At 45.8% G+C, this 26,404-nt stretch overlaps 1 protein-coding gene across 10 annotated transcripts in view; it reads right to left on the reverse strand.

Annotated features, from left to right (window-relative positions):
* WDR59 (WD repeat domain 59) overlaps nt 1-24,528 on the reverse strand; it is a 78,710-nt gene extending 54,182 nt beyond the window's left edge. For 4 of the 10 annotated variants that reach the window (XR_011486081.1, XM_070462841.1, XM_070462843.1 and 1 more), the window contains exons 1-6: nt 24,388-24,527; nt 13,207-13,256; nt 7,242-7,377; nt 4,434-4,519; nt 3,275-3,355; nt 980-1,017 (exon numbers count right to left, since the gene is read on the reverse strand). Coding sequence is in view for 9 of the 10 variants with exons in the window: in XM_070462841.1 (XP_070318942.1) it covers nt 980-1,017; nt 3,275-3,355; nt 4,434-4,519; nt 7,242-7,377; nt 13,207-13,256; nt 24,388-24,441 (445 nt within the window). In the remaining variant the exon portion in view is untranslated. Of the gene's footprint in view, nt 1-979; nt 1,018-3,274; nt 3,356-4,433; nt 4,520-7,241; nt 7,378-13,206; nt 13,257-24,387 lie in introns of all 10 variants that reach the window. The other 6 variants (XM_070462840.1, XM_020889192.2, XM_020889196.2 and 3 more) reach the window with 3 other exon arrangements.
* Nucleotides 24,529-26,404: the final 1,876 nt, after the last annotated feature.

Genomic DNA, 26,404 nt, shown 5'->3' on the forward strand with positions numbered 1-26,404 from the left:
TCAAGGACATCAAAATAGAATCCTGATAACTGGGCTTCATCATGGGGGCAAGGTAAAACACTTCTATGCCCAAGTTCAACTCTCAGGAAGTGGTGAGAATCTTCTGTAACAAGCCCAGTGCAGAACTGCAAGAGCAGTCACCTCCAAAAAGGTGATGGAAACTGGGGAGATCAGGAGGCAACTTCAAAGTTTCAGCATGTCCATATTAAATGATACTGTCGGGACACAATCAACATAACCTAGACTGTGCGGAAACCACAGGACAAACCACCTGGTTTCCTCAATAAAGAAACTGCAGGAAAGGAAAAACAAACCAAAAAAAGGGGGAAGGGAGAAGAAACCTACCAACTGAAAGAGATGAGAAATATATCAACCACTTTACCAACACCAGCTTTATTTGGGTTCTGATTCAAAAATTTTGTAAAAGGAGAACAGAAAACCAAACAACATCTACTGAAACTACTGAGAAAATTTACATACAGCTTAAATACTTAAGGATATTAAAGAACTACTGTAAATATTTTTAGGTATGCTAATAGTATTGTGGTTATGTGTTTTTTTAAAGGAGTCCTCTCTTGTAAAAAACACTGAAATATCTGTTGATGAAATGATATGACACCTGGGATTTGCTTCAAAAATAATCCCAAAGGGGATGGGGGTGGAGGTGAAAGATGACAGAAGACTGTCTGAACGTTGACAGTTGTTTAAGCTGGATGATGAACACAAGGCAACTCATTCTCTTCTTGTTTTACACACTTTTTAAAGTTTCTGAAATAAATAGCTTGAAAAGCATGTGGTTCCTGCCCTTGAACTCTGACATAAGTTGCTGACCACATTCTACAGTCCCGACTCTAACTTCTGAGAGCAGCGGGGTCAAGGTCCAGGCAGCGGGGACAGAGTGCGGGGCACAGGGCTCGGGTAGGAGCGGTGGGAGGAGGGGAACGAAGGCCGCCGGGGAGGGAGGTGGGCGGTCACTCACCTACAGCAGACAGCGCGACAGTGGGCTTCCGTGTGTCCCTGAAACGCGAGAGTCAGAAGTCAAACGCCCGTCTACCCGCCACCACCCGCCTGGGGCCTCTCTCCCTCTGCTTGCGTTTCTTCACTTTCCTTTCGGGGGGTGCTGGGGCTTCACTGGGGATGCGAGGACCGTAATAAGTGGTGTAAAGAGAAGCCTGTCTCCCTCCAGGGAGATGAACTTTCTCAACCTCCTCAACTGAGGCAGAATCTGAATTTCAAATCATATAGCTGTCTCCACAGAGAACAAATTATAGTCTTCAATAACAGTGCGGCCTAAGTGGCTCTGAGGTGGACGTGCAGGGAGCCAAAAGGCCCCTTCCTGGGTCATTTCTCCTACAGAAAAAGGGGACAGTTGTGGAGACGCAATTGTGCAAGAACCTTCCAACAGCACGGCCAGGATGGGGTGAAAAACTATGGATGTTCCCAACAGCCCAGAGGTGGAAGCCACTCAAGTGTCCCCTGCTGATGAACAGATAGAACAACTGTGGTCTATTCAGACAATGAATTGTCTCCAGGCCTTAACAAGGAAGCAAAGGGGGGCTTCTCCAATGGTCCAGTGGTTGAGACTCTGCCTTCCAATGCAGGGGGCGTGGGTTCGATCCCTGGTCAGAGAACTAAGATCCCACATGCTGCACCGAAGGGACAAAGAAAAAACCGTGGAACAAAGTCCTGTCACATGCTACCACATGGCTGCAGCTGGAGGACATTGCATTAAGTGAAATAAGTCAGTCACAAAAGGATGAACACTGTATGATTCCGCTTACACATGGGACCTGGACCAGTCAAACTCACAGGAAGTACAGTTGTGGCTGCCAGGGGCTGAAGGAGTAGGAACTGGGGGCTGTTTGATGGGTACAGATTTTCAGTTTTGCAGGATGAAAAAGTTCTGGAGCTTTGTTGCACAACAGTGTGAATATACTTGACACAACCGATATGCACAGTTAAAAACGATTAAGATAGTAAGTTTCATTTTGTGGTGTTTTTTTTTTTACCACAGTTTTTAAAAAAAACAACTACTCCTGGATACAGTGGGAGACTCAAATGGTCCATGGTTCACTGCCAATGGTCAGTGGGCAGCCGCATAGGGCTGGGAGGACCAGACAAGGCAAAGCTGCAGCCCTGGCTTATCAAGAAGGCAAATCGGTTCAGTGTCTTTCCGTCTTTAAACTATGAAACCGACTGCTTCACATAAATGAGGGATCCTGCCCCAGAGCTCCTGGGGGACGGCTCGTTTGCTGAGAGCCCCTCTTCGTCCACTTCCCCTGGGTTTTCTGCTCCTTCTCCCTCTTCGGGCGCTGCCTTTAGACCCATCACCTCGGAGGCGCGGCCCTGCATGGGATGCTGGTGAAGTCAGCCGTGCGCACCTTTACTCCCTGGGAACCCCTCCCGCTGGCCTGTCTGCTCCAGCAAACCTCAACACCTGGCCTGTCCTCTGCCTACAGTTCACCTTTCACTGTAAAGTGTCACAAAATTACTGCCGTTTGGGACGGTGGTGGGGGAGAGGGTGTCCTGACCTGGGAACCCCCCAGGCCACGCAGCGCCTAGCTAGGAGTTACGGGGAAGGGAACCTGCTCTGCAAAGAGAGAGAGGAACAGCTGTGTATTAAGAACTCAGGATGCACAGACTCTGAGGCTGGGCGCTCCTCCTCGCTTAGCTCCATGGACAGCTGGTCTACGAGCTGGTTCTCGGCCCCCTTTCCAGGGGGCAGTGAAGCAGCACCAAGAGCTGAGCAGCTGTCTGGGGGCATTGCCTGCTGCAGCACCCGTGTGTGTGCCCAGCGAAATGCCCCCACCATCACCTGCCACTTCAGCAAACTCCAGCCTGCCTTCCCATTGCCAGAACCTGGGTTTCTTTGCCAACAGGATTTTCTCGGGCTGCTGGAGACCATTTTGCAAACCTCTGTGATGGGCCTGAACTGCCAGGGAACCAGGCCCCTGTGGACAGCCTTCAGCCAGGGACCGACAGCCCGCTTCCTCGGCCCCGCGGATGGGACTCCTCTGGGGAGGGAGTGGGGCAACGGCACCCAGCGTCCCTGGTGGAGCCTAGTCCTCAGGAGGACCACGCGCCCTCTCGCTCACCCTCCTGAGCCTATCTCTCCTCCCTGCCCCCCTAGCAGTTCTGTCCCCTCCTGAACAAGGCGCCTGCAGGGTCTCCCTGTCTCAGGGTCTGCAGTGAGGGGGAACCAAACTAAGACCCCCGACCTCCAAAGCCGAGGTCCCGTAGCAGCTGAGCGGTTATGCCCTTCCATCCTTCTTACTTGATATCCCAGATGTAGATGTAGGTGTCCACAGAGCTGGTGACCAGGAGATCAGGCTCAAACACCGCCCAGTCCAAGTCACTGGAAATACAAGGAAGAAAGAAGGCAGCAGTGACGAGAAAGCATTGAGTCCAGTTCCAGAGCACGACCAGAGTTCACTTCTGGGGGCTTCAGAAAGTCACCCTGAAGGGGCCCCTGAACACGGTTGAGGCTGAGTATCTGGGTATTTAGGCTGATATCTCCCAAGTTCCTTGGGAAAGAAGACTTAACTGCTCTGAAGGGAACTTTCAGGTCCTTCCCTGGTTACCACCTGCTCCCCCAAAAGAAATGGAGCACTTCAACTTAAAACACGCACACACACACACGTGTGTGCACATAAGACAAAACAAAGGGGAAAAAAAAAACCATGGAATTTTTTACTTACTGCATTTTTAAGTCAGACTTGACCACAGGGACCCTGAGTAAACCCAACATCTTCAAGGCAGTGGCAAAGTGCCATGTTGCCACACAGCTTCCGAGGAGGGCAAGAGGCCTCTGGCGCCCCCTACCAACATCCGCCCTCCTCGAAAGGCACTCAACTACACACAGAGTTAACACCGGCTGGGGTCTGGCCTTTCCCACCACCTCCCACGTCACCTTCACCGCTTCCTGCTGCTACTTCCTGCAACAAACTGTCCCAACCCAGAGACAGTGACCCGGAAGCCAGCCGGAAGGCCCTCAGGGAGAAGAAACTGCACATCTGGGTAATGGCCCGTGAGGCAGGCGCTCCACGAGGTGCCCACGGCGGCCGGACACAGAGCCAGGGGCTGGGCCCTGAGGTCCTGGTGCTCCTGGCCACCGCTGACGTGAGCCCCGGGGATTCCTCAGACACAGCTTCATCTCCTCCTGCAGCAAAGGTGCGCTAACCCTTCACTCTGGGGCGGGCTGTACCCGTCTAGGTATCTCCTGGGACCAGGGTTAATAGCTACAGGGATGCGGGTTCCCAAATTCCAGCTGTTCCTCACCATGAACGCCAAAACTTCAGGACTGCTAAGGACTCAGCAGACACCCAGGGTCAACGCAAACCCAGAGGGTCAGCCCGGAGGGGCACGTGGCTCTGCTTCATTTCCCGGGACGGGACCAAACAACAGAGGCCGGAGCAGCGGAGGGCAGTGCTTACCTGACGACGCGAGTGTGGCCGTGCAGGGTCGTGCTGACCTCCCCGCTGCCATCTTTCCACTTGTACAGGTCGACCCTTTGGTTGCTCTGGAAGGAAACAAGGGGAAAAGCTATCATCAAACTACATTTCACTTAAAGAAACAACAGGCCAGCAAATGCTCCCCAAATATCATGAGTTCATGAAACACACTGACAGTGGATAAAGATTACTAATACACTAACTACTATTAGTACTATTAGTAGTCTATTTAAACATTTCTGAAGACTGGTTTTCATTTTAGCTCAGAGACACTTGTACAAAGCTCTGAGATTTTTACCCAGAAATGCCCGTTTCCAATTCTAAATAGGTAAGGTTCCTGTCAAAAGGTTAGAATTCAAAATGCTTCCCGTGGGAATAGGAGTGAAAAGAAAGAACTTCTTGATCTTATAATAACATTCCCTGCCATTTCCAGGGTCTGCGAGGGCCAGTTTACAGAACAGAAACTTTAAGAAACCTGCCCTCTGCTTTTTCTTATCACACTGCACACTGGATGTCATCACCCACATCACAGATGAGGCAACCACAACTCCACAAGTTGGGTGGGCGCTCAAGATAAAACAGGAGCATTAAAACTGGGCTGACCTCAGATTTCCTAATTCCAAAGCACTTTCTCCTGTAACTGTTTGCCTTCCAACCAAAAGCAACGAAGGAAAGGAAAAAAATGAGTAAAAGTGAACTTCATCAAAATGAAATGTCACAAACATTATCAAGGAATTAAAAAGACAATCTATAGAACTGGAGAATATACCTGCAGATCTGATCACTGATAAGGGTCTATAGTCTTACAACTAAATATCAAAAAAATACAAAAAACCCAATTCAAAAACAGGCAAAGGAACTGAATAGACAAATCTCCGAAACATGACATGAAAATGGCCAGCCAACACACAAAAATATGTTCAACGTCATTAGTCATGAGGGAAATGCAAATCAAAACCCTGGTAAGGTACCACTGGTGTGACACCTACTAAGATGACTAGAATTTTTTAATTACAAAAACAGGAAATAACACATTTTGGTGAGGCTCTGGAGAAACTGGAATCTTTGTGCAGTGCTGACAGGACTGCAAAACAGTCCAGCCATTGTAGAAAACAGATTGATGGTTCCACAAAAAGTAAACACAGACTTACCAAGTGGCCCTCCCATCACTCCTAGGAATATACCAAAAGAAGTGAAAATGAATATTTGAAAAAGTACACGTACACACATGTGCTTATCAGCACTACTGCTTATAGCCAGACCAAAGGTCCACTGGTGGATGAACAGACAATACGTGATGTATCCATATGAAGGAATATTATTCAGCCATAAAAAAGGGGAAAAGTCTTGACACATGCTACAACATGGACAAAGAAGCCAGACACAAAGGTCATGCATTGTTTAACTGCATCTATATAAAATGTCCAGGAGAGCCAAACCCAGAGAGACAGAACACGGAGAGGTCAGCAGGGGCTGTGGGTGGAGGTAATAACTGCTTACTTGTGGTGGGGTTTCCTGTGGAGCACTGGAAATGTTTGGGAATAGATAGAGGTGGTGACTACATAACACAGTGAATGTAATGAAAGACACTGAACTGTTCACTTAAGTGACTGTCTGAAGAAAATCAACAAGGCTCTGTCTTGCCCCCCTAAACACAAGCAGTGTTAGTCCACTTGGGTCGACTACTAAGGGCTCAGCCTAAATCTGTGGTCCCCAATCAGGAGAGATTTTGCTTCCCAGGGGACACCTGACAATGTCCAGACACATTTGTGGTTGTTGCGATGGGGGTGGGGGGATGCTACTGAGATCTAGTGAGGGAGGGGCCAGGGATGCTACTGGTTTCCTGCAAAGCCCAAGACAGACCCTGCCATGAAGAATGATCCTGCCCAACCCTTCAACAGTCCCTGGAACCAGTGCCAATCTAGTCGTTGTCCCTCGTTAAAGACAGTCAGTCAGATTCTATTTTGGAAACGACAGGGAAGAGCAGCTTTTTGTTCCTTCTAAAGCTGACAACACTGCTCTTCTTTCTTTTGTAAGATGCTTTCCTCTCACTGACTGTCATTCCTGAAGAACAGACCCAGACGGCACAGCGAATGGTCACATTCCCTGGAGGATGAGGACTCCTTCAAATACTGCCCTCCCTGCCCAGTGCAAAAGAAGCCAGAGGTTTAGATCTCTAATTGTCCTAGGAGAACAAATCCTGATAAAAATCTGGCCAGGGATACTAGAAATGATCTAAGCCCAGGTCTTTTTTGAGTCTGGAATCCCTTGGAAAATCTAATAAAATGTATGCATCTTTTCCCTGGAAGAATTCACATATAAATAGGTACATAAAATTTCAGGGGGTTAAACAAATCTAACAAATCCTAGTCAAGAAAAGGATCCCTTCCTTTGAGTGGAAAGGTACCTGGAATCTTCTGATAGCTCTGAAAGCAACAACAATCCCCCCCAGACAAGCTCACCAGGTCCCTCCTTAGAAGGTCTTTCTGAATCCCTGGCTAGTTACACTCCTGAAATGAAAACAGGTTCTTATCATAAACAGACATGGAGGTATCTAGCTGCTTGCCCTTCCAAATCTGGATTCGATCCTTAGAAATACTGATGGGTCCCTGGATTCTTTTCATACATAACTTAAATCTGTAATTTGCTTCCATCTTCCTTTAAGAAGCATGCACACCTCTTTCCCATTTGAGAAAGGGGGACTGCATTCTCTTCTCTACTAGAACACAGAGCTACCAGCCCAGATCTCACATTTAAAAGCCTTTTCCAGTACTCGTTAAATGAGCTCACCGAGGCTGCAAAATAGTGCGCGAAGCTGTCATGAGGATTCCACTGCACAGCTCCAATGTCCCACTTGCTCTGGCGTGAGATCTTCCGGTGACCTTCGAAGGGGGCATCTAGATTGACGATGTATAGGAATCGGCGGCTAGGAAAACAACATCAACATTTTAACAACAGAACAGCATTTGCATGAAGATAGAAAAGCACATTTGGAATGACACACAGTGCGCAAAAAAAATCCCCAGATGCACATGATGTTTATTGACTCTGAAGGGCATACAAGTGACCAGAGTAACTCGTGGCTGCTGTACCCCTGCAAGGTCTGCCTCTCGAGATGGTCCTCCCTCCTGTATCCCCGGAATCCTGACCTCCTCCACCAGATTCAGCTCCTCAGGCGTTCCCATTCCCCCAGCTAGGATCATAGCTGATTCCACAAGACCCCCACGATGCAGTCTGCATCTCGACTACAGCACCGATCTCCAGAGCAGAACTGCTCCTGTAAAGGCTCTTGTCCCAAAGCAGCTGGACATTTGGGGGTATGGACCACGTCTTGAATACCTTCATATTCCCTCGCCGTTAGGCACAGTGCTTTGCATTCAGTAAGTGTGGGTAAAACCAAACACATCGCTTATCACTTAGCCAAACATTCTACAGAAAACCTCAGATTGCCATGCAAGTTGACGACCAGGTGACAGGAACTAAATTAGCACTATTGGAAGGGGGAAGAGCAACCAAAAAATAAAAGAATGATGAAAACAATAATCATATTAAGTGCCAATAATGTTCACAGTGCCAATCAAAAAGAAGGATCTGAAAACGGGGACATCCTTTGTTCATCTATTTTCCTTCCAAGGAAAAAATCCTTGGTGGGTGGATCAACCTCTCAGCAGCCATCAGCAGCTCATTGCTGGGGAGTGCTCTGAGTGTCAAGGGTATCAGCGAGGACAGGTGGGCTCGACAATGAAGACAAAGATGAACTGTCCCTGCTCAGAAGAGACAGGAATTGCAAAGTAAAAGTGGCAGATTGAACTCTAGCAGGAGCCCTAGGAGGGATAGGTTAAGAGAGAAGGAAAGCACAGGTTAAGACAAAAATTCAGAGAGTCTGTGGGGCTTCTGAGAAAGCTGGTACAGAACAAAGGCCTAGAACCTCTCACCTCTTCCTAAGGAATCACCAGATCGTATGGCAGGCAGGCCAGCATCTTCTCATTAGAACAAAAACAGGGCAAAGGCCCGACACTATACAAATGATGCGGGTATCAACAGGAGAACCCAGAGACAGCATGGGGAAAATGCAGAATAGCAGAAGGTGGGTGCTTCCAGATAAACATGCCTGACTGAACAAACTGGTCATCTTCATTCCCCCACTGAAGATCCACTAGAGTAAGGGTGAAAATATAAAAGACAGAAATCCAGAAAGACACAAAAAATGAGAGAGGAAAAAATGGAAAGCAGGCAGAAAAATGGTAAGTGATCTAGAGGAAAGGCAGCCAGCACCCAAGGCCTGTAGGGCGAGGTGACTCACATGCGGAATCCAGGCTGGCAGGGGCTGGAGGGGAGAGAAACTACTGCGCAGGAGCCGGGGCTGGGACGGGAGGGGCGGGCGTGAGGTGCTGCGCCCAGAACAGGCAGGACGCGGGGGTGGGACCCTCAGGCCTCCTTCCCTGTTCAGCACTCACCACATGTGGCTTTCAGTCTCCAGACAGTGATGGTGATGGGGAAATGACCAGCCCAAGAAAGAACAAAAGCAAGCAAACAACAAAACGAAGCCCTGAAGATGATGTCCAGCTGAGCTATTTAAAATCCTAAAAGATGATGGTGTTAAAGTGCTGCACTCAATATGCCAGCAAATTTAGAAAACTCAGCAGTGGCCAAAGGACTGGAAAAGGTCAGTTTTCATTTCAATCCCAAAGAAGGGCAATGCCAAAGAATGTTCAAACTACTGCACAATTGTGCTCATTCTCACATGCCAGCAAGGTAATGCTCAAAATCCTTCAAGCTGGGCTTCAACAGTACGTGAACCGAGAACGTCCAGACACCTTTTGTTGGCACTCTCCAACAAAAGGGCCAGGTTTCCAACTGCTTTCCCTACAGTGAACTCCACCATCACACACGTAACCAGAGACTGCACTGACTCTTTAATATTAACACAGAGCCCATGAGCATCAGTCACGGCAGGAAACTGGAGACAGAGACCAAAACAACCAAAAGGATAAAAAAAGGAAACAGGCAGCACAGAGGGAAGAAGAAAGCCTACACTTAACAGTCTCAGAGACATAAAAGGAGACAAGGTAAAGAACAGAGAACAAGAGCTCTGAGAAATTAAAATAACAGTTGAAATTTTTAAATCTGATAGAAGGGTTGGAAGTTAAACTTGACAAAAAACTCTAAGAATGTGGGACTTCACTTGTGGTCCAGTGGTTAAGATTCTGCACTTCCCATGCAAGGGACAGGGGTTCGAATTGCTGGTTGGGGAACTAAGATCTCACATGCTGTATGGTGTGGCCAAAAAAATAAACAAATAAACTCTCAAAATGCAAAATAAAAAGACCAAAAGATCAGAAGAGAATCCATACAGGATAGCCAACAAGTCCTAAGAGGAGCTCCAGAAAGAATGGGGAAAATTATCAAAGAATGCAGGAAATATTCTCCAAACTAAAAGACACAGATTTCCAGACTGAAAGGGCCCTCCGTGTTACTAAAAATTATTCGGTATTTTACTCTGGCGGTCACGTGAGTGCATATATTTGTAAATTTATTCTAGCTGTACACTTAAGGCTATACCTTACTATACATATTTTAAAGTTCAATATAAGAAAATGAAATGGTGAACTTTAAGGTCATGTTGAAAAACAACATGGATGTATACATGTCTAAGAACACCAAAACAGAAACACCTGCATGATGTCCAGTTACACAATCCCGTTTTCTCCTAGAATGCTGCAAATGACAACATTCCCAGCAGTCAATACTGAGAAGTCTGACGTTTAAGACACAGTCATTCCAGCACCTGAAAGCGTCTCATGGGCTCTTAATACGGCTGCTGTGCTTGCTTAGATGTCAGTCGTGTCCGGCTCTTTGCGACCCTTGGAACTGCAACCCACCAGGCTCCTCTGTCCATGGGGTTTTCCAGGCAAGAATACGTGGAGTGGGTTGCCATTTCCTTCTCCAGTTAATATGGCTACATACTGCCAGAATATGCTATTTATTTTTCTTTTTGTTTAGAAAAAGCAGGTAATAATGTCAGAAAGGGGAGGTGGGTCCCTCTAAGTGCCCAGCAAAATGAATGAAAAAAGACATACCCAATCAGTCATGGTAAAAATTTCACACACACAAGAGGTAAAGATAACACTAGGGATAAAGATAGGATTTCTCCAAAGAGAAAAAATAGGTCACATACAGAGTCCAGAATTAAAATAGCATAGGACCTCTTGACAATAATACTGACAAAAAGAACCCCAAATACGAATGAACACAACAATGGTTCTATGACTATATTGCAAGGAGGGGGAAAGTCAGGTGTATATGTAAGGGACTCACAGACTAAATAAAAATACTCAATACTCATCTTCTATTATAAGAAGTCAATTTGAACATTTATGATGGACAAATCAAGATACAGCAGTATATGCAGTATATGTGTATTAGCTGCTTAATTATGTCCGACTCTTTGTTATCCCATGGACTGTAACTCGCCAGGCTCCTCTGTCCATGGAATTCTCCAGGCAAGAATACAGAGTGGGTTGCCATCTCCTTCTCCAATATGTAGTACACCACTTGGAAAACTGGAGGCAATCCAAAAAAACAAAAAGCTACAAAGAGTCTCAAGTGGACAGAGGACATTACACAGTGGTAAAGGGATCAACCCAACAAGTGTAACAATTTTAAGTATACATGCACTGAATACGGGAGCACCTAAATACATAAAGGAAATATTAACAGATGTAAAAAGAGAGATCAACAATAATACAGTAATAGTATTGTATATTACTGTATTACAATAATACACTCCACTTTTGTCAATGCGCTTGCCAGCATTAACATTTTCAGACTTTCAAATCTTAGACATTTCAGCGGATGTACAGTGGAACCTCATTATTCCCAGTGACTAGAGATATTCATCATCTTTTATGTACTTGTTGGCCATTGATACTTTTTCTTTCATGAAATGTCTATTTAAATCTTTAGCTATTTTAAAAATTAGGTTGAAATAGACTTTCATATATTGTCAATATAGTGTGAAATAAATTATTTTTCAAATTTAAAAAAAAAAGGCTCAAGTGGTTGCCTATGGGGAGAGAGATCGGGGTGGGGAAAGGGTGAGGTGGGATTCTGCTGACAATATAAACTTTCAGTGGTCATGTATGGATGTGAGAGTTGGACTGTGAAGAAAGCTGAGCGCTGAAAAATTGATGCTTTTGAACTGTGGTGTTGGAGAAGACTCTTGAGAGTCCCTTGGACTGCAAGGAGATCCAACCAGTTCATCCTAAAGGAGATCAGTCCTGGGTGTTCATTGGAAGGACTGATGCTGAAGCTGAAACTCCAGTACTTTGGCCACCTCATGCGAAGAGCTGACTCATTGGAAAAGACCCTGATGCTGGGAGGGATTGGGGGCAGGAGGAGAAGGGGACGACAGAGGATGAGGATGGCTGGATGGCATCACTGACTCGATGGACATGAGTTTGAGTAAACTCCGGGAGTTGGTGATGGACAGGGAGGCCTGGCGTGCTGCAATTCATGGGGTCGCAAAGAGTCGGACACGACTGAGCAACTGAACTGAACTGAACGCTACTTGACTTTTTTAACATGTATAGGCATTTCATTCATTAACAAGGGGAAAAAAAAAGGTTTAAAAACTGATTAGGAGCGACTTCTCTAGTGGTCCAGTGGTTAAGACTCTGTGCTTCCAATGCAGGGGTGGGTTCAACCCCTGGTCAGGGAACTAAGATCCCACATGCTGCATGGCACAGCCAAAAAATAAAAAATAAATTTTCAACAAAAAATTTTAAATAACTGATTCAGAAATTAATAATATATACCAAAACCACTGAATTGTACACTGAAATGAGTGAACTGTATGGTATGTGAATTATATCTCAATAAAGCTCTTTTTTTAAAAAGTGATCGAGGGAGGGGAGAAAGAGACAGCAAATTTTCTTCATCTATGCATCCAGTATGGTACAAGAAAGTGGTATCTGGAGAGAGGGGTTCAAAGGGAAAAGGGAAAATTACTTTCCATGATACATCCTTTTGAGTTACTTAATGTTTGCAATGGTTTTATTTAAAAGTAAATTAAAACATGATTTCAAAATAAATTAATGAATAGAAAACACTTTGTTTTATAAATGGGTCCACAAACCACAAAGTTAACAAAAATATAGCTGAATTTGAGAGGTAGCAATCTAGAGCAACATGAAACGGAAAGGGGGACCCTGACCATTAAATGTTATCACACTGGTACAATGCTAGGGTGGTTTGCAAATGCAGGGATGGACTTCATTTGCCAGAATCTTAATTTTGAACCAGCAGACACTACAGAGATTACGTAACTCAATTTCTTCATGATGAAACCCAATTCCTTCATGAGCAAACTGAAGTCCAAGGAGGCCAACTGAATAAACATCGGGGGGCTCATAATCAATGGAACCCAGATCCTCGCAAACCTAGTAACCAACCACCTGTTAGATTGTACCAGACAGCACCCTTCCAAAGAGTCCACATGTTAAACAGAAAATGGCAATTTCAAGACCAAACTGCCAGTGACGAACTAACATCTCAAAGCAATTTTATTGCTCACCTATTAAGGCAGAGACGCAAATAATCCCCGTGACGACCTCTGAGGTCAAGAGGAGAGTGGAACTAAACCCAATGACTGTAATCCTTACATGAAAGAAGCGCTGTCCAATTTCCCAGAAGCCTCTGGATTTGCAACTTACTCCCGGAAACTGTGGCAGACGAACTCCACCAGCTCACTTACCCGGAAAGCACTGCATGCTGCCCCACGCAGTCCACGGACATGGCGGTCGCCTGGGAGAGAGAAGAGGCGTTCAGTCCTGCCAGCGAGACCAGCTCAGGTGGGGGAGGACAGGCAGGTAGGCACCCGCAGGTCTTCCTCTTCCCATGGCCCAGGCAGTTCCCTACAGTGGACTCTTTAACCCCCTTCTAGTTCTCATCCAAATCTCACATGCATCTTCCACAACAGGGCAGCTGGAATCTGTTCCACCAGGGGTACACACAACCAAGCAGGTAGAGTCTAAATTGAGGAAACAAGTCCTGGAATTGTCGGAGAATCCAACTAGCTCAGAGCAAAGTGAGCTACTAAGAGCTCCTTCCAACACACACACACACACATTCACACACACACTCTCTCTCCATGCCTTTCCAAAAGGCATGGACTTCTCCTCCAAGCTAAACGGCAACTGAATATTTCCAAACACCACTTCCGCTGACTCTACAGTCATATCCTTGAGATGCTCAGTTCCTATTTAATCTGAGATTTCCAGCACATTTTGCTGGTTTCCATTTCCCAAGTCTCCCAACTTCTAGGGAGCACCATCTTTTCAGGAGCCGATGTCCAATTTCCAAAAATCCACTGAATCAAGGAGATTTGCATGCAGGCTAGAGCACGAGAATAATTTTACTCATGGCAGCTACAGCCCTAAATTCTCTTATTTGGACAAATTCAAGTCCTGTTGCATTCCCAGGGCATTATATGAAACAGTCTGTGCTGTTGTTTGCTTATTAAGTGCTCTAAGCTCTTTCCAAGAGATAGTCCAGAGAGAATGCAATTTATACATCCTGCTACACTCACAAATCACAAATGGTAAACAGAAATTCTCTTCCTCACTTTCACTGGTCTTCTTAATGGGTTTATCACTCATATACCCCCAAGAAACTTGTAATATTAGGGACAAGATGTCAGATCGTTTTCACGGGAGGCTGAGAAGGGGATTATTACGCATTCTTCATTTCACTGGAGTCGTGAGTAGACAAAAGCCCAGCTGCAAAGACAGGCTCTGAAATGAAATGCCATTTCCAAAACTCTTCTGGACAATTTATACACTAAGGATATGAAAGAGGGCAAGATGGTATCTGCAACCAGGAGCAGTATCATCTTTCTAGAGGGTGTGTGGTAGCAAGAATCCTAAGGTGGCTCCAAGATTCCAGGTCCTTGCTATTCACACACATTCTCCCCGTTAGTCTAGGTACTAATCTAGTAAAAGTACTTTGAGGTGTATTAAGGTCCCACATCAGTTAAACCCTAAGATAAAGAGGCCTGAAACAACCCCAACAACCCAAACGCCCACCAGCTGATGCATGGACAAACGGAGCATGGTACACACACAATGGCACATGCACTACAGCGTGAATGAACCTTGAAAACATTACACTACGTGAAATAAGTCAGGGAAAAAAGGGTAGGTACTGCATAGTTTCACTTTTATGAGGTGTCCAGACTAGGTAAAGGTTAAGTCATAGATACAGAGTACAGCAGAGGTTGCCAGGGACTAGGGGGCTGGGGGTAAGGTGATACGGCTTAGTGAGTATAGTTTCCATCTGGGATGGTTACTGGAGGAGCGGACAGAGACAGAGAGACCTCCACATCAGCCCTTTAAGGGCAGGTCCAGAGGTCAGAGCCAGAGGAAGTCAGGGACTTGGAGGGTGAGGGATTCAACATGGAGAAGACTCTGCTGCTGGCTGTGAAGATGGACAGACCACATGGCAGAAACCGAGAGAGATCCCTAAATAACAACTGGCAAAAAACAGGGGCCTCAGTCCCATAACCCCCAGGAACTGAATTCTTCCCACCACCTGAATGAGCTTGTTAGCAGATTCTTCCCTAAGTCAACACAGCCCCCACATGAAGACGGGTTTCAGCCTATGAGACACCAAACAGAGAAAGCAGCCTGGACTTCTGACCTACAGAGAAAGAATGTGTGTGTGTGTGCGCGCGCACACGCATGCATGCACACACACACGAGCTCAGTCATGTCCAACTCTTCGTGACTTACAGTACTGTAGGCTAATAAATGGGTGCAACTTCAAGCTGCTAAGTTTGTGATCCAGAGACAATAAAGGATGATTCGGTAATAATACCCAAAAAAACCCCAACAAAGTCATGTCCTCTGACTCAGTAATTCCACCTCCAGAATTTATTCAAAATACAGCAAAACTTTTATACCCAGAGTTGTTGGATTCATGTTATCTATAAGTAAATTACAGATATGGATACATTGGAATATTCTAGAAGCATTAAAGGGTGGCACAGAAAAATGCAGGCACCCAGCCTACAATTAGAATATCTCGTCACAGTAAGTTATTTTTTAAGAAGTAAAGCCAAAAAACCCCACACCTAACTTACACTTCCCTACCCCTACCCACCCCCACAAAAAAGAGGCCAACATTATGTTTGCAGGCGCACATGAAGGAGGGTTATGCTAGGCTGCTCCAAAGGGGGAATGGAGACAGGATGTGAAACAAACCGACGGGAGTAAAAGGTGGTGTTTATCCAGGACAGGAGTCCCCCGCAAGGCCTCAGCACCGTCAGCTCTCTCGACGGGAACGGCTAAGAGGTGCTAAGTCTGGACATCAGGGGGTGAGGAGCCACGGGGCTCTTGGCAATGCCGCTGCAGGAGAGGAAGGGAGCCCCATAATGGAGAGAGAGCTCCCACCAGCCTGTGAACAGGGCTTGCTGTAAAGTAAGCCCCGTGAGTAAAGGCTTGCACTTTACTTACAGAGGGAAAGTGACATTTCATTCCCTATTATGAACTAAAATTTAAATCGGCTACTTAGCCTGAATAACACTGGAAAAATATATATGAAAATGTTTAAATGGTAGAGATTTTTATTCCTCTAACTGAGCCTACATGCTTACATTATTTATGTGTCATATTTTACAATAAAAAGCCCTCCTATCTTCTCAAGGCCCCCTTCCAAGCCTCTTCTCTTTCCACTCCACTCACAGCCTAGGCATGACGTTAAAGGTCACTGCAGACCGCTCTTCTGCTCCTCCTTCAGCCCATCTCACGCCTCTCCCTCCCAACCCCATCCCAACACTCCAGCCATCCACTCCAGGGAATTCCTATGTATGAGCGGTTGACAGGAGGACAAGGCGAATTCTTCAGAAGAATTCCTTCCAGGTCCTCAAACTCAGGCAAGCACTCTCTCCTCTTTGGCCTCACATCAGCCGCTTCCTCTGCCTTGAAGACCCTTCTCTCCAGTCTTCACCTGGCTCATTCCTTCCTGTTCTGGCTCTTTTCATTTACTCCGCACCCTCCCCGCCTGCACTCATTCAGTGCCCCACCGATGCGCTCACAGTACCCAAGGCTTACCTTTATACGGCATTTACTCTTTGTTTTTCCTGTGGGCTGTGCCACGTGTCATGCCTTAGTTCCCTGACCAGGGATCAAACCCGCGCCCCCTGCAGTGGAAGCATGGAGTCCTAACCACTGGACTGCCGAGAAGTCCCTATACAGCACTTAATCATGCTTTACAATAATTATCTACTTACTGATGGGTCTCCACCATTACACTGCAATTTCTTGAAGGTAAAAATCAATTTGCTAGCACAATGCCTGGTCCATGGTATATACTCCATAAATGCTAGCTACTATAGACAATACAGGTCTTATAAAAGCTTATGCTACACAAAAACTTCTACACAAAATGTTCATGGCAGCATTATTCATAATAGCCAAAAAGTGGAAACAATCCCAAATGTCCAACAACTGATGAATGGACAAATAAAATGTGGTATATCTATACAATGGCATGTCACAAAGGCCGTATATTGCTTAATTCCATTTGCATGAAATCCTCAGAATAGGCAAATCTATACAAACAGAAATTAGATTAGCAGCTGCTGCCTAGAGCTGGGGTATCAGGTTACTAGGGGGCTGATGGCTAAAGGGTACAGGGTTTCTCCTTGGGGTGACAAAAATATTCTAAAAATTACTGTGGTCAAAAAAGATTTTTTTTAATTACTGTGGTCAGAGTTACACACCTCGTGAATATACTAGAACCCACTGAATTGTATACATTTTAAACAGGTAAATTGTATGATATGTGAAAAATATTTCAATAAAACTGTTACCCCAAAAATGCTATGGTAACTTTCATCTTTTAAAAAATAACAGGTATGAGACTTTATAATAGTCAAATGACACTGAATTTGGAGATGAATTGCATTATACATCCACTTTGGGTTTACAGTTAAATTTGGGTACAAACACAGGTTCGGTTAGAAAGTTGATCTCTGGGAAGAATCTGTAACACAGATTCATAGGATTATCTTTCTGCCTTGATTCGATGCAAAGGAAAGCATCCCTAGAGGCCTGTGCTATCTGCAGAACAAAAGCTAGGGTTGGTTTCTTTGAAGGGTCTAGGAAAGAAATCAGCTCTTCCTCTTTAGACCCCAGCTGAATTAGAAAGAGCTGTCCAAAAAAACAGAAATGCTTTGCCTGCCATCCTTCTAAATGATACAAAGTGGAAACATTCAGTCAATGCAAATCAGAGCTAGGTCAGTTCCCCTAAGATCAGGATGTCACGAGTCTGAGCAGACTGTAATGTATGCATTACCAAACTCCCTAGAATAATTCCACAAACTGAAACCCACTGATAGAAAAGGATCAAAGCATTTAACATGACAAGATCCAATTGCTTTAAATTAGAACAGACACTGTTGCCAAGCCTGCTTTCAAACCACTCTTGCCTAAGGCTCATGAGGTTATCTATCAGAGGTCTCCTTACACACTCAGCACAATGAGCCTTTCTTGGGAAGTCTCCCTCTTTATTTATTATTTCTTACTGGAGTATAATTGCTTCACAATGTTGTGTCGTGTTAGCCACCACTGCACAACGAAGTGAATCAGCTATTACGTATGTGCGTGTGGGCTAAGTGCTTCAGTCGTGTCCGACTCTGCAACTTTATGGACGGTAGCCCACCAGGCTCCTCTGTCCATGGGATTCTCCAGGCAAGAATACTGGAGTGGGCTGCCATGCCCTCCTGCAGGGGATCTTCTCAAACCACCGATGGAACTCGAGTCTCCTGCACTGCAGGCAGATTCTTTACCCAATGAGACACCTGGGAAGCCCCGGCTATATGTACACATATATACATATATATGGGAGAAGGAAATGGCAACCCATTCCAGTATTCTTGCCTGGAGAATTCCGTGGACAGAGGAGCCTGGTGGGCTGCTGTCCATGGGGTCGCACAGAGTCGGACACGACTGAAGCGACTTAGCAGCAGCAACATACATATATATCTTCTCCCTCTTGGACTTCCTCCCACCACCACCCCCATCCCACCCATCTAAGTCATCACAAAGCACTAAGCTGAGCTCCTTGTGCTTTACAGCAGTTCCCACTAGCTATCTATTTTATCCATTAGTGTACATAAGTTAATTTATAATCTCCCAATTCATCCCACCCTCCCCTTCCCCTGCGTCCCCATGTCCACTCGACATCTGTGTCTCTATTCCTGCCCTCAACGTAGATGTATCTGTACCATTTTTCAAGATTCCACATATATGCATTAATATAAAATGTTTGTTTTTCTAACTTACTTCACGCTGTATGAGACTCTAGGTCCATCCAAGTCTCTACACATGACCCAACTGCATTCCTTTTTATGGCTGAGTAATATTTTGTTGTATAAATGTACCATAAATTCTCTAACCCTTCATTTGTTGTTGGACACTTAGGTTGTTGAAGTGAAGTCTCTCCCTTTAAAATGAGAACATCCTCACTTCCCCACAAACTCAAATGGTACACACTGGTTTCACAAGAAAAATCACCTAAGCTTTCTGAGTCGCAGGTTCCTCGTTTGTAAAATAAGAGGAGAGATGATATGACTCTCAAAGGCCCGTTCAGTCCCATGAGTCTGGCCAAGTTTGCTGCGTCCTCAGGCAAGTTTTCTAAGATCAGCATCGTAATAAACATGCATCAAGCATTTAATGGACACTGGCCCCTGCTAAGGGCTCTGTGTACATTATCTCATTTAATCCACAGGAACTCAGTAGTTGGAGAAGACTCACCAGCAGGCATGAGACTGCTAACCTTACAAAGGCCGGCTTACAAGGCTGACTCCTGACTGCTATCTCGGACCTGAGGCGGCGGGGCTGTGGGGGGAGTCCCATATTCCTAACTGGTAAGAGGAGCTCACTGTGTCTAAACTGTACATATAAACAACATGGTTTATGCAGAACCACTGCTGCACCTCAGGGAATGCAGAATTCTGGTCTGTGCTAGCCAGAGGGCTCCTACGTGACCAGCTCCAAAGAAAACCTTGGCCACTGTGTCCCAAGGGGCCTGCCCTGGTAGACATCAGTTCCTGGATGTTACAGTTCGATGCTGGAGGAGCTAAGCATGTCCTGAGTCGAGCCCACGGGGAGATGACTCAAAAGCTCGGGCCCAGTTTCCTCCAGGCTTCACTCCTCCTCCCTGAGATGTTGCTTTGTGTCTTTTGCTCTGATAAATCATAACTGCAGATACAAGTGTGAGTCCTCCCAGTGAAACTTGGGACTGGTCTGGGGAATCCTGGACACAGGTAGGTACTGTTACCATAGTTTAATGACGAAATTGAAGCCTAGGAAGGAAATAAGTTGCCTAAGATCAAATAAAGTGGTATAACCCGGATCCCAAGGCCGAGCCTCCAGCTCCAAACCCTCTCTGCTCTACTATGCTCTGCCCTCTTCCCTCACAGCATTTTAAAAATATTTATTTATGGCTGGGCTGGGTCTTCACTGCTGCGTGCGGGCTTTCTCCAGCTGCGGTGAGCGGGGACTCCTCTCAGCTGCGGTGCTCAGTCTTACGGTGGCAGCTTCGCTCGCTGCAGGGCACAGACTCCAGGGCGCACGCGCGTCATCCGTCACACACAGGCTCAGCAGTTGTGACTTGCAGGCTATGGAGCACAGGCTCAATAGTTGTTGCACACAGGCTTAGCTGCTGTGGCATGTGGAATCTTCCCAGACCAGGGATCGAACCCAAGTCCCCTGCACTGAGAGGCAGACTCTTACCCACTGCAGTTTTCTAGAAAACAACTTGCAGCATTCACATCACAGTCACTTCCACCAAAACTAGTCCTGCCACTTCCCTCCATTGCTCTAGGTCTCGAAAAGTAAATCTAGAAAAGCAGGGATCAAAGCTGGATTGCTCGACAGAAATGTATGGACTATAAACTGTTCATAATTTTCTCCTTAGCTAAAGGATTTGCTGAACTGTTTTTTGGGTTTTTTTACAGCAAAAACCAGTCCTCAGCCTTCATCTGTCTAGAAGTTATAGTAATGTTGAGACTAATAAGTCATCAACCACCAGGGGCAGCAGAGAGCAAGCTTTCTTCTGAGATGCCGCCTCAATTTCAAATTTCAAAGCAAGAAAAGAAAAAAAATGAAAAATTATGAAGAAAATCTGTACAAACCTAGAATATGGATTTTTCTTAAGAAGATTGAAAAGGTACAATCCATAAATTCAGTTGCACTAAGCTTAAACTTCTGTCCATCTAAAAATACCATTAGAACAGTGAAAAGGCAAGCCACAACCTGGAAGATATTTGCAACTTACGTAACTAAATAGAGGATTAGAATTCAGAAAAATTTTTACATTCAATCTATGAGAAAGAGACAACTCAATTTTTAAAAAGGGGTATAAGACCTAAACAAGCGTTTGATAGGAAAAAAATGTGAAAAGATATTCATCTTCACTGTAATCAGGGAAATACAAATTAACCCCCCAAATAATAGGCCGTTTCAAACGCACTAGATAAGTGAAAATCAGATGCAGAGATGAAAGCATGATGTGGGTACGGATGTTTTGCTTGTTTTGGTCTCTGATTATCAGTCCATTCAAGCTGCTATAACAAAACACCATAGACAGAGAATTTTTTTTTTTTTTTAAGATGCTGCTGGGTCTTCGTTGCTTCGCACAGGCTTTCTCTAGTTGCAGTGCTAGCGCTTCTCATTGTGGTGGCTTCTCTTGTTGCAAAGCACAGGCCCTAGGGCACACTGGCTTCAGTGGTTGCAGCGCACAGGCTTAGTTGCTCCAAGGCACGTGGAATCTTCAGGGACCAGCGACTGAACCACATCCCCTGCATCAGCAGGCAGATTCTTATCCACTACAACACCAGGAAAGTTCAAAAGGGTGAATTTTTATTGAACATTAAGTGTGCCTTAATAAACCTGTACTTCTTTTAAATCACTTTGTATGGACTGGAAGGTGGCAAGAAGCTGGGGTGCAGGGAAAGTTTGAGTACTCTGCAAATGCCCAAGTGGAGATACTAAGGAGACAGCTGCTATGATATGAGTCCACCCTTCTTATCTTCATCACAAAAGTCATGCTCTTTGGTATTTTTGTACTTAACTGTTGAATTAAGAGATCCTTACCTGCACAGTCCACCAACTCCCCCTCTTTGCAAGTAGAAACTAATCTCCATCTTCCTACTTCCCTGAACTGCACCTTCGCATACCAGAGCCACTTGCCGCAAGTGGCTATTTAATGTCAATTAATTAAAATCTAATTAAATTTTAAAATATGGTATCTCTGTCACACTGCTGCTGCTGCTAAATTGTGTCAGTCGTGTCCGACTCTGTGCGACCCCATAGAATCCCCCTGGGATTCTCCAGGCAAGAGTACTGGAGTGGGTTGCCATTTCCTTCTCTGTGACACTAGACCCATTTAAATTATTGAAGAGCCACATGTCCATCAACTCAGAAAGTTCTAGTGGATAGTGTTGCTCTAGCAAACTATCACTAAGTTTTCTTAGCGTTCACATTCATTGATCTCATTGACTCTAGCGCCTACTTCAGAGTGGATGCCAAGCGGCACAGGTTCCTCACTAGTAATCGGTGAAAGTAATATGTTTTATAAAGTAAACAACACATATAAAATGTAAAAAAGAGTTTCGTCTTTCAGACTACCAGTTTTTCTCTGAAAAATCTAAGCTTTCCATTTTTTAAAATTAATTATTTATTTGGCTGCATCCAGTCTTAGTTGCCGCATGCTGGCTCTCCACTTGCTCTGGGTTGCGGCAGGCAGATTTAGTTGCCCCATGACATGTGGGATCCTAGTTCCCAGACCAGGGATTGAACCCATGTCCCCTGCATGGAAGGCAGATTCTTAACCACTGGACCACCAGCAAAGTCCTTAAGACCTTCAAATCTTTTTAATGATTTTTTAAAGTGGTGGGGTGTTTGGAAAAGTTTCTTGTTCTGCTCTGCAGAAAGGCGATATGAAGACTTAACTTCTTCTTTCTACATTAATTAAATAGTTAATAAAATGGGTCCCAGTAGGTCCCTATCCCTCCCAAAGACCACCAAAATCAATCACAAAACCACGCTAATTCACATGAACAAATGAACAGAAAAATCAGACAGAAAAACAGAAATTCCTACAAGGCAGTTAGATTACTCAATTTACTTTGTTCTCTAAGACAACTGCTGTTTAGGTTTAATTATTCTATACAACTTCATAGCATCCTAATATCTGTGTCAGCACCCTCTCTGCAGGTCTTTCCAATTACATCTCCGCAGAGAAGTAGGGGTTGAGACTACCTGGGTTTCTGTGAAAATTAAAGGGTTTGCAGATTAGTAGCTTCCAAATTAGCAGGCTCAGAGGTAGGACACATGACTCGGTCTCCAGTGAAAGCAATTAACAAGAAGGGTAACAGGAATACGGTTCTTTTTCCCTGGGAGTCTGGCACCTTCCTTCCTTCCAGAGACATCATGCTGACAGTGCAAAGTGCTTTTAGGATCCTTTAATCCAAATGCGGTTGCTCAAATTCCCCACAGTTGCTGTGTATCAAGGGCACCACAGAGCAAACTGGTGGGAGGTTCTCCACTCCTTCATCTTCATGGCAAAAGAAGGAACCACATCATCCCCTTATCATAAATCCAGATTCCCCTTCAGTAAAGATCACCTTGGCACCAAGACAGTGCCTGGCACAGCATGCACGTGACAAAAGTTCAGTAAACCTTTACTGAACAAGTGAGTGCATGAAAGTCAGTCACAGAGAAGCTATTCAATAAATAAGTGTGTGATGAACGAAGAGAAACACCAAGACACTGTCCTAGGTGCTGGGGCGGGGCGGGGGGGCGGTGGGTGGGCACGGTATTTCTCGTGGAATGACTGTATGATAGGCTCACACAGTATGAAGCAGGGTAGTGTAATGGGCCGAACAAGGCCCTGGGGCCAGATGACTGTGCTCAAATCCCAGTGGGATCACATAATGAGAGGCCATGGCCAAGTCACTTGGAATCAGCCAAATGAGGAACAGCTTCCCCAAAGGGAAAAAAAAAAGGAGTTAAATCTACTAACCTTGCATGATTTTTCATGCATTATTAAAACAAAATGTAGATAAATCACTTAGCACAAAGCCCAGCATATGGAAGAAATGATATAGAAAGCTGGTAAAAATTTCTAGTAAGTAGGAGCTTTCCTTTAGGTTCACCGTGTGTCCAGCACTGTGCCACATTCTAAATGTATGACCTCATAAAATTCTCAAACCAGCCCTATAAGGTAGGCACGATTCGTACCTCTTACAGGTAAGAAAACATGAGCAGAGGGTGAGGACTGGCTAAGAGCTGAGGCGGGATTCGAACCCGCGTTAATACATGCAGTGCATACTCCTATTCGCTGTACGATATTTTTCACTATTCTAGAATCAGTGAACACTTAGAAGCTTAGACGCTGAAACAGGCACTTTGCATGCAGTTTTTGTTTTTGTTTTTATCGAATCCACTCCAAAGTCCCGTGAGGCAGGGAAATCCATGCATCTGAGGCTCAGAGAAGTTCTGTAACAAGCCCAAAATCACCAGGCGCGGGGGCTGCAAACACTCCCTCGCTCACCACTCTGGTCCTGGGAAGCCTCCGCTCAGCGCTCACAAACCCACAATCTCGGCACTTAGGTGTCCCCAGGCAGACTCCACTCCCTGTATCCAGGAAGGGAACCCCGAAACCCCGCCAATGGCAGCCCCAACCACCCCCAGCGGTCATCCAAGCTCCCCTCGCCCGCTCGGGTCTGACAGCTTCTGGCCACTCTCTTGCCCACCTCCCCAGCCGGGCTGGGGGTCGCCCCGACGACCCCGAGACAGACACGGCCGCGTGGGGGAGGGGAACCAGGAAGGGCGCATGCTCGGAAGGCCCCATTGGCCCCGTAGCTCACCTGGGAGTCGCGGAACTCCACCACCACGTTCTCGCTGCTCCATCGCGCTGCCATCGCCAGCGCCCAGCCGCGGGGGCCACAGGACTACGCGCTCCCACCCCCTGCACCCGCGTTCCCGGGCTCAGTAAGCCCCACTCAGCCCTCAGGTCCGCCCCGCCACGCCCCGCCCGTCTGGTCGCACTCCATTGGCTCACACACCCCTGGGTACGCCCCCACTTCTCGGTTCCTCCAATTCCGGCTCCGTGCAGGCCCCGAGACGGGCACGCCCCCTTCTTCCGTCACTCGGCTCGGGCCACCCTCGCTTCTCGGGGCTGTGAAGACACGCCGCCTTGCCGCAAGTTCTGCCGGGAGTTGTAGTCCAAGGTTGAGCCGCAACCCGGGCAGAGCTTGCAAGTTAGGGTTTGGCGCAGGGGAGGGAGATGTTCTCCTCTGGCCTGGGTCCTTGGCAAGGCCCAGGCCGTGGATAACCAAAGCCGGACATTAGTGCAGACCAATGGTTACCAGACCCAGCTGCAGGGAAAGACTGAGGGAGCAGGGGAAGGGAGCGACGAAGGATGAGATGGTTGGGAGGCATCATCAACACAAAGGACAAACAGAGAATGAAATACGGGGAAGCCTGGCGTGCTGCAGCCCACGGGGCCGCGAAGAGTCCAAAGAGAGGGACACAGCTTAGCCTCTGAATAGCGACAACGGTTACGTCTTCCCCAGAGGCCTGCCACAAAGGCATTGAAAAGCGCCCGCACACGACTCGTTTCTGGAGAGGATAGCTCTTGCCTTCTCCAGGGAATCTTCCCAGCCCAGGGGTTGAACCCAGGTCTCCCGCATTGCGGGCAGACTCTTTACCGTTTGAGCCACCGGGGAAGTCCATTCAGTATAGCAGTGCCTGCCAAAGTATCCAAGGACGGAGGGGGAGTGTGCTTACAAAGGCCAATTTTCATAGTGATCCGAAGAAGTTATTTGTCTTTTCTACTGTGTTTCACCAGTGTACAGTGGAGTTTTCCACGGCTACATGATACATATTTGTAATACATTGAACAAAGCAGATGTGAAAATACAGAGGTTTTCTATTAAGCCAGTTATTAAGGAGATCTGCCACTCTTTTCACTAAAGCTTTTTTGTTTTTAAAAATAAAGTTTTTTTCACTTATAAAATGTGTTAGTAATGTTAATATTTTATATTAACTGAGCTACTGAACAACAGCAACGTTAATATGCATTAATGTTTAAATGAAACAATTTTTTTTTAATTCTCAGTGTTAATTTCTGATATACTAAATATAGCACACATAAAAGATATGGGGGGGTCATTAGTAATTTTTTAGGAGTCTAAAGGGGTCTTGAGATCCAAAAGTTGGAGAAAATGTGTTAGCATGGGGAATGGTGATTAAGTTCTCTTTTTCAGCCTCAGCCTTTCAAATCCTGGACTTAACTGGCTTAGCCTCAATTTCTCTATCAGTTCAATTCAGTTCAGTTTAGTCGCTCAGTTGTGTCTGAGTCCCTGTGACCCCATGGACTGCAGCACGCCAGGCCTCCCTGTCCATCACCAACTCTGGGAGCTTACTCAAACTCATGTCCATTGAGTCGGTGATGCCATCCAACCATCTCATCCTCTGTTGTCCCCTTCTCCTCCTGCCTTCAATCTTTCCCAGCATCAGAGTCTTTCAAATGAGTCAGCTCTTCGCATCAGATATTGGAGTTTCAGCTTCAACATCAGTCCTTCCAAAGAACATTCAGGACTGATTTCCTTTAGGATGGACTGGTTGGATCCTTTCAGTCCAAGGGACTCTCAAGAGTCTTCTCCAACACCACGGTTCAAAAGGATCAATTCTTCAGGGCTCAGCTTTCTTTATAGTCCAACTCTCACATACATACATACATGACTACTGGAAAAACCATAGCCTTAACTAGATGGACCTTTGTTGGCAAAGTAATGTCTCTGCTTTTTAATATGCTGTCTAGGTTGGTCATAACTTTTCTTCAAGGAGTAAGCGTCTTTTTATTTCATGGCTGCAGTCACC

Source organism: Odocoileus virginianus, unplaced genomic scaffold, assembly GCF_023699985.2.
Source record: "Odocoileus virginianus isolate 20LAN1187 ecotype Illinois unplaced genomic scaffold, Ovbor_1.2 Unplaced_Scaffold_15, whole genome shotgun sequence".
NCBI lineage: Eukaryota > Metazoa > Chordata > Mammalia > Artiodactyla > Cervidae > Odocoileus > Odocoileus virginianus.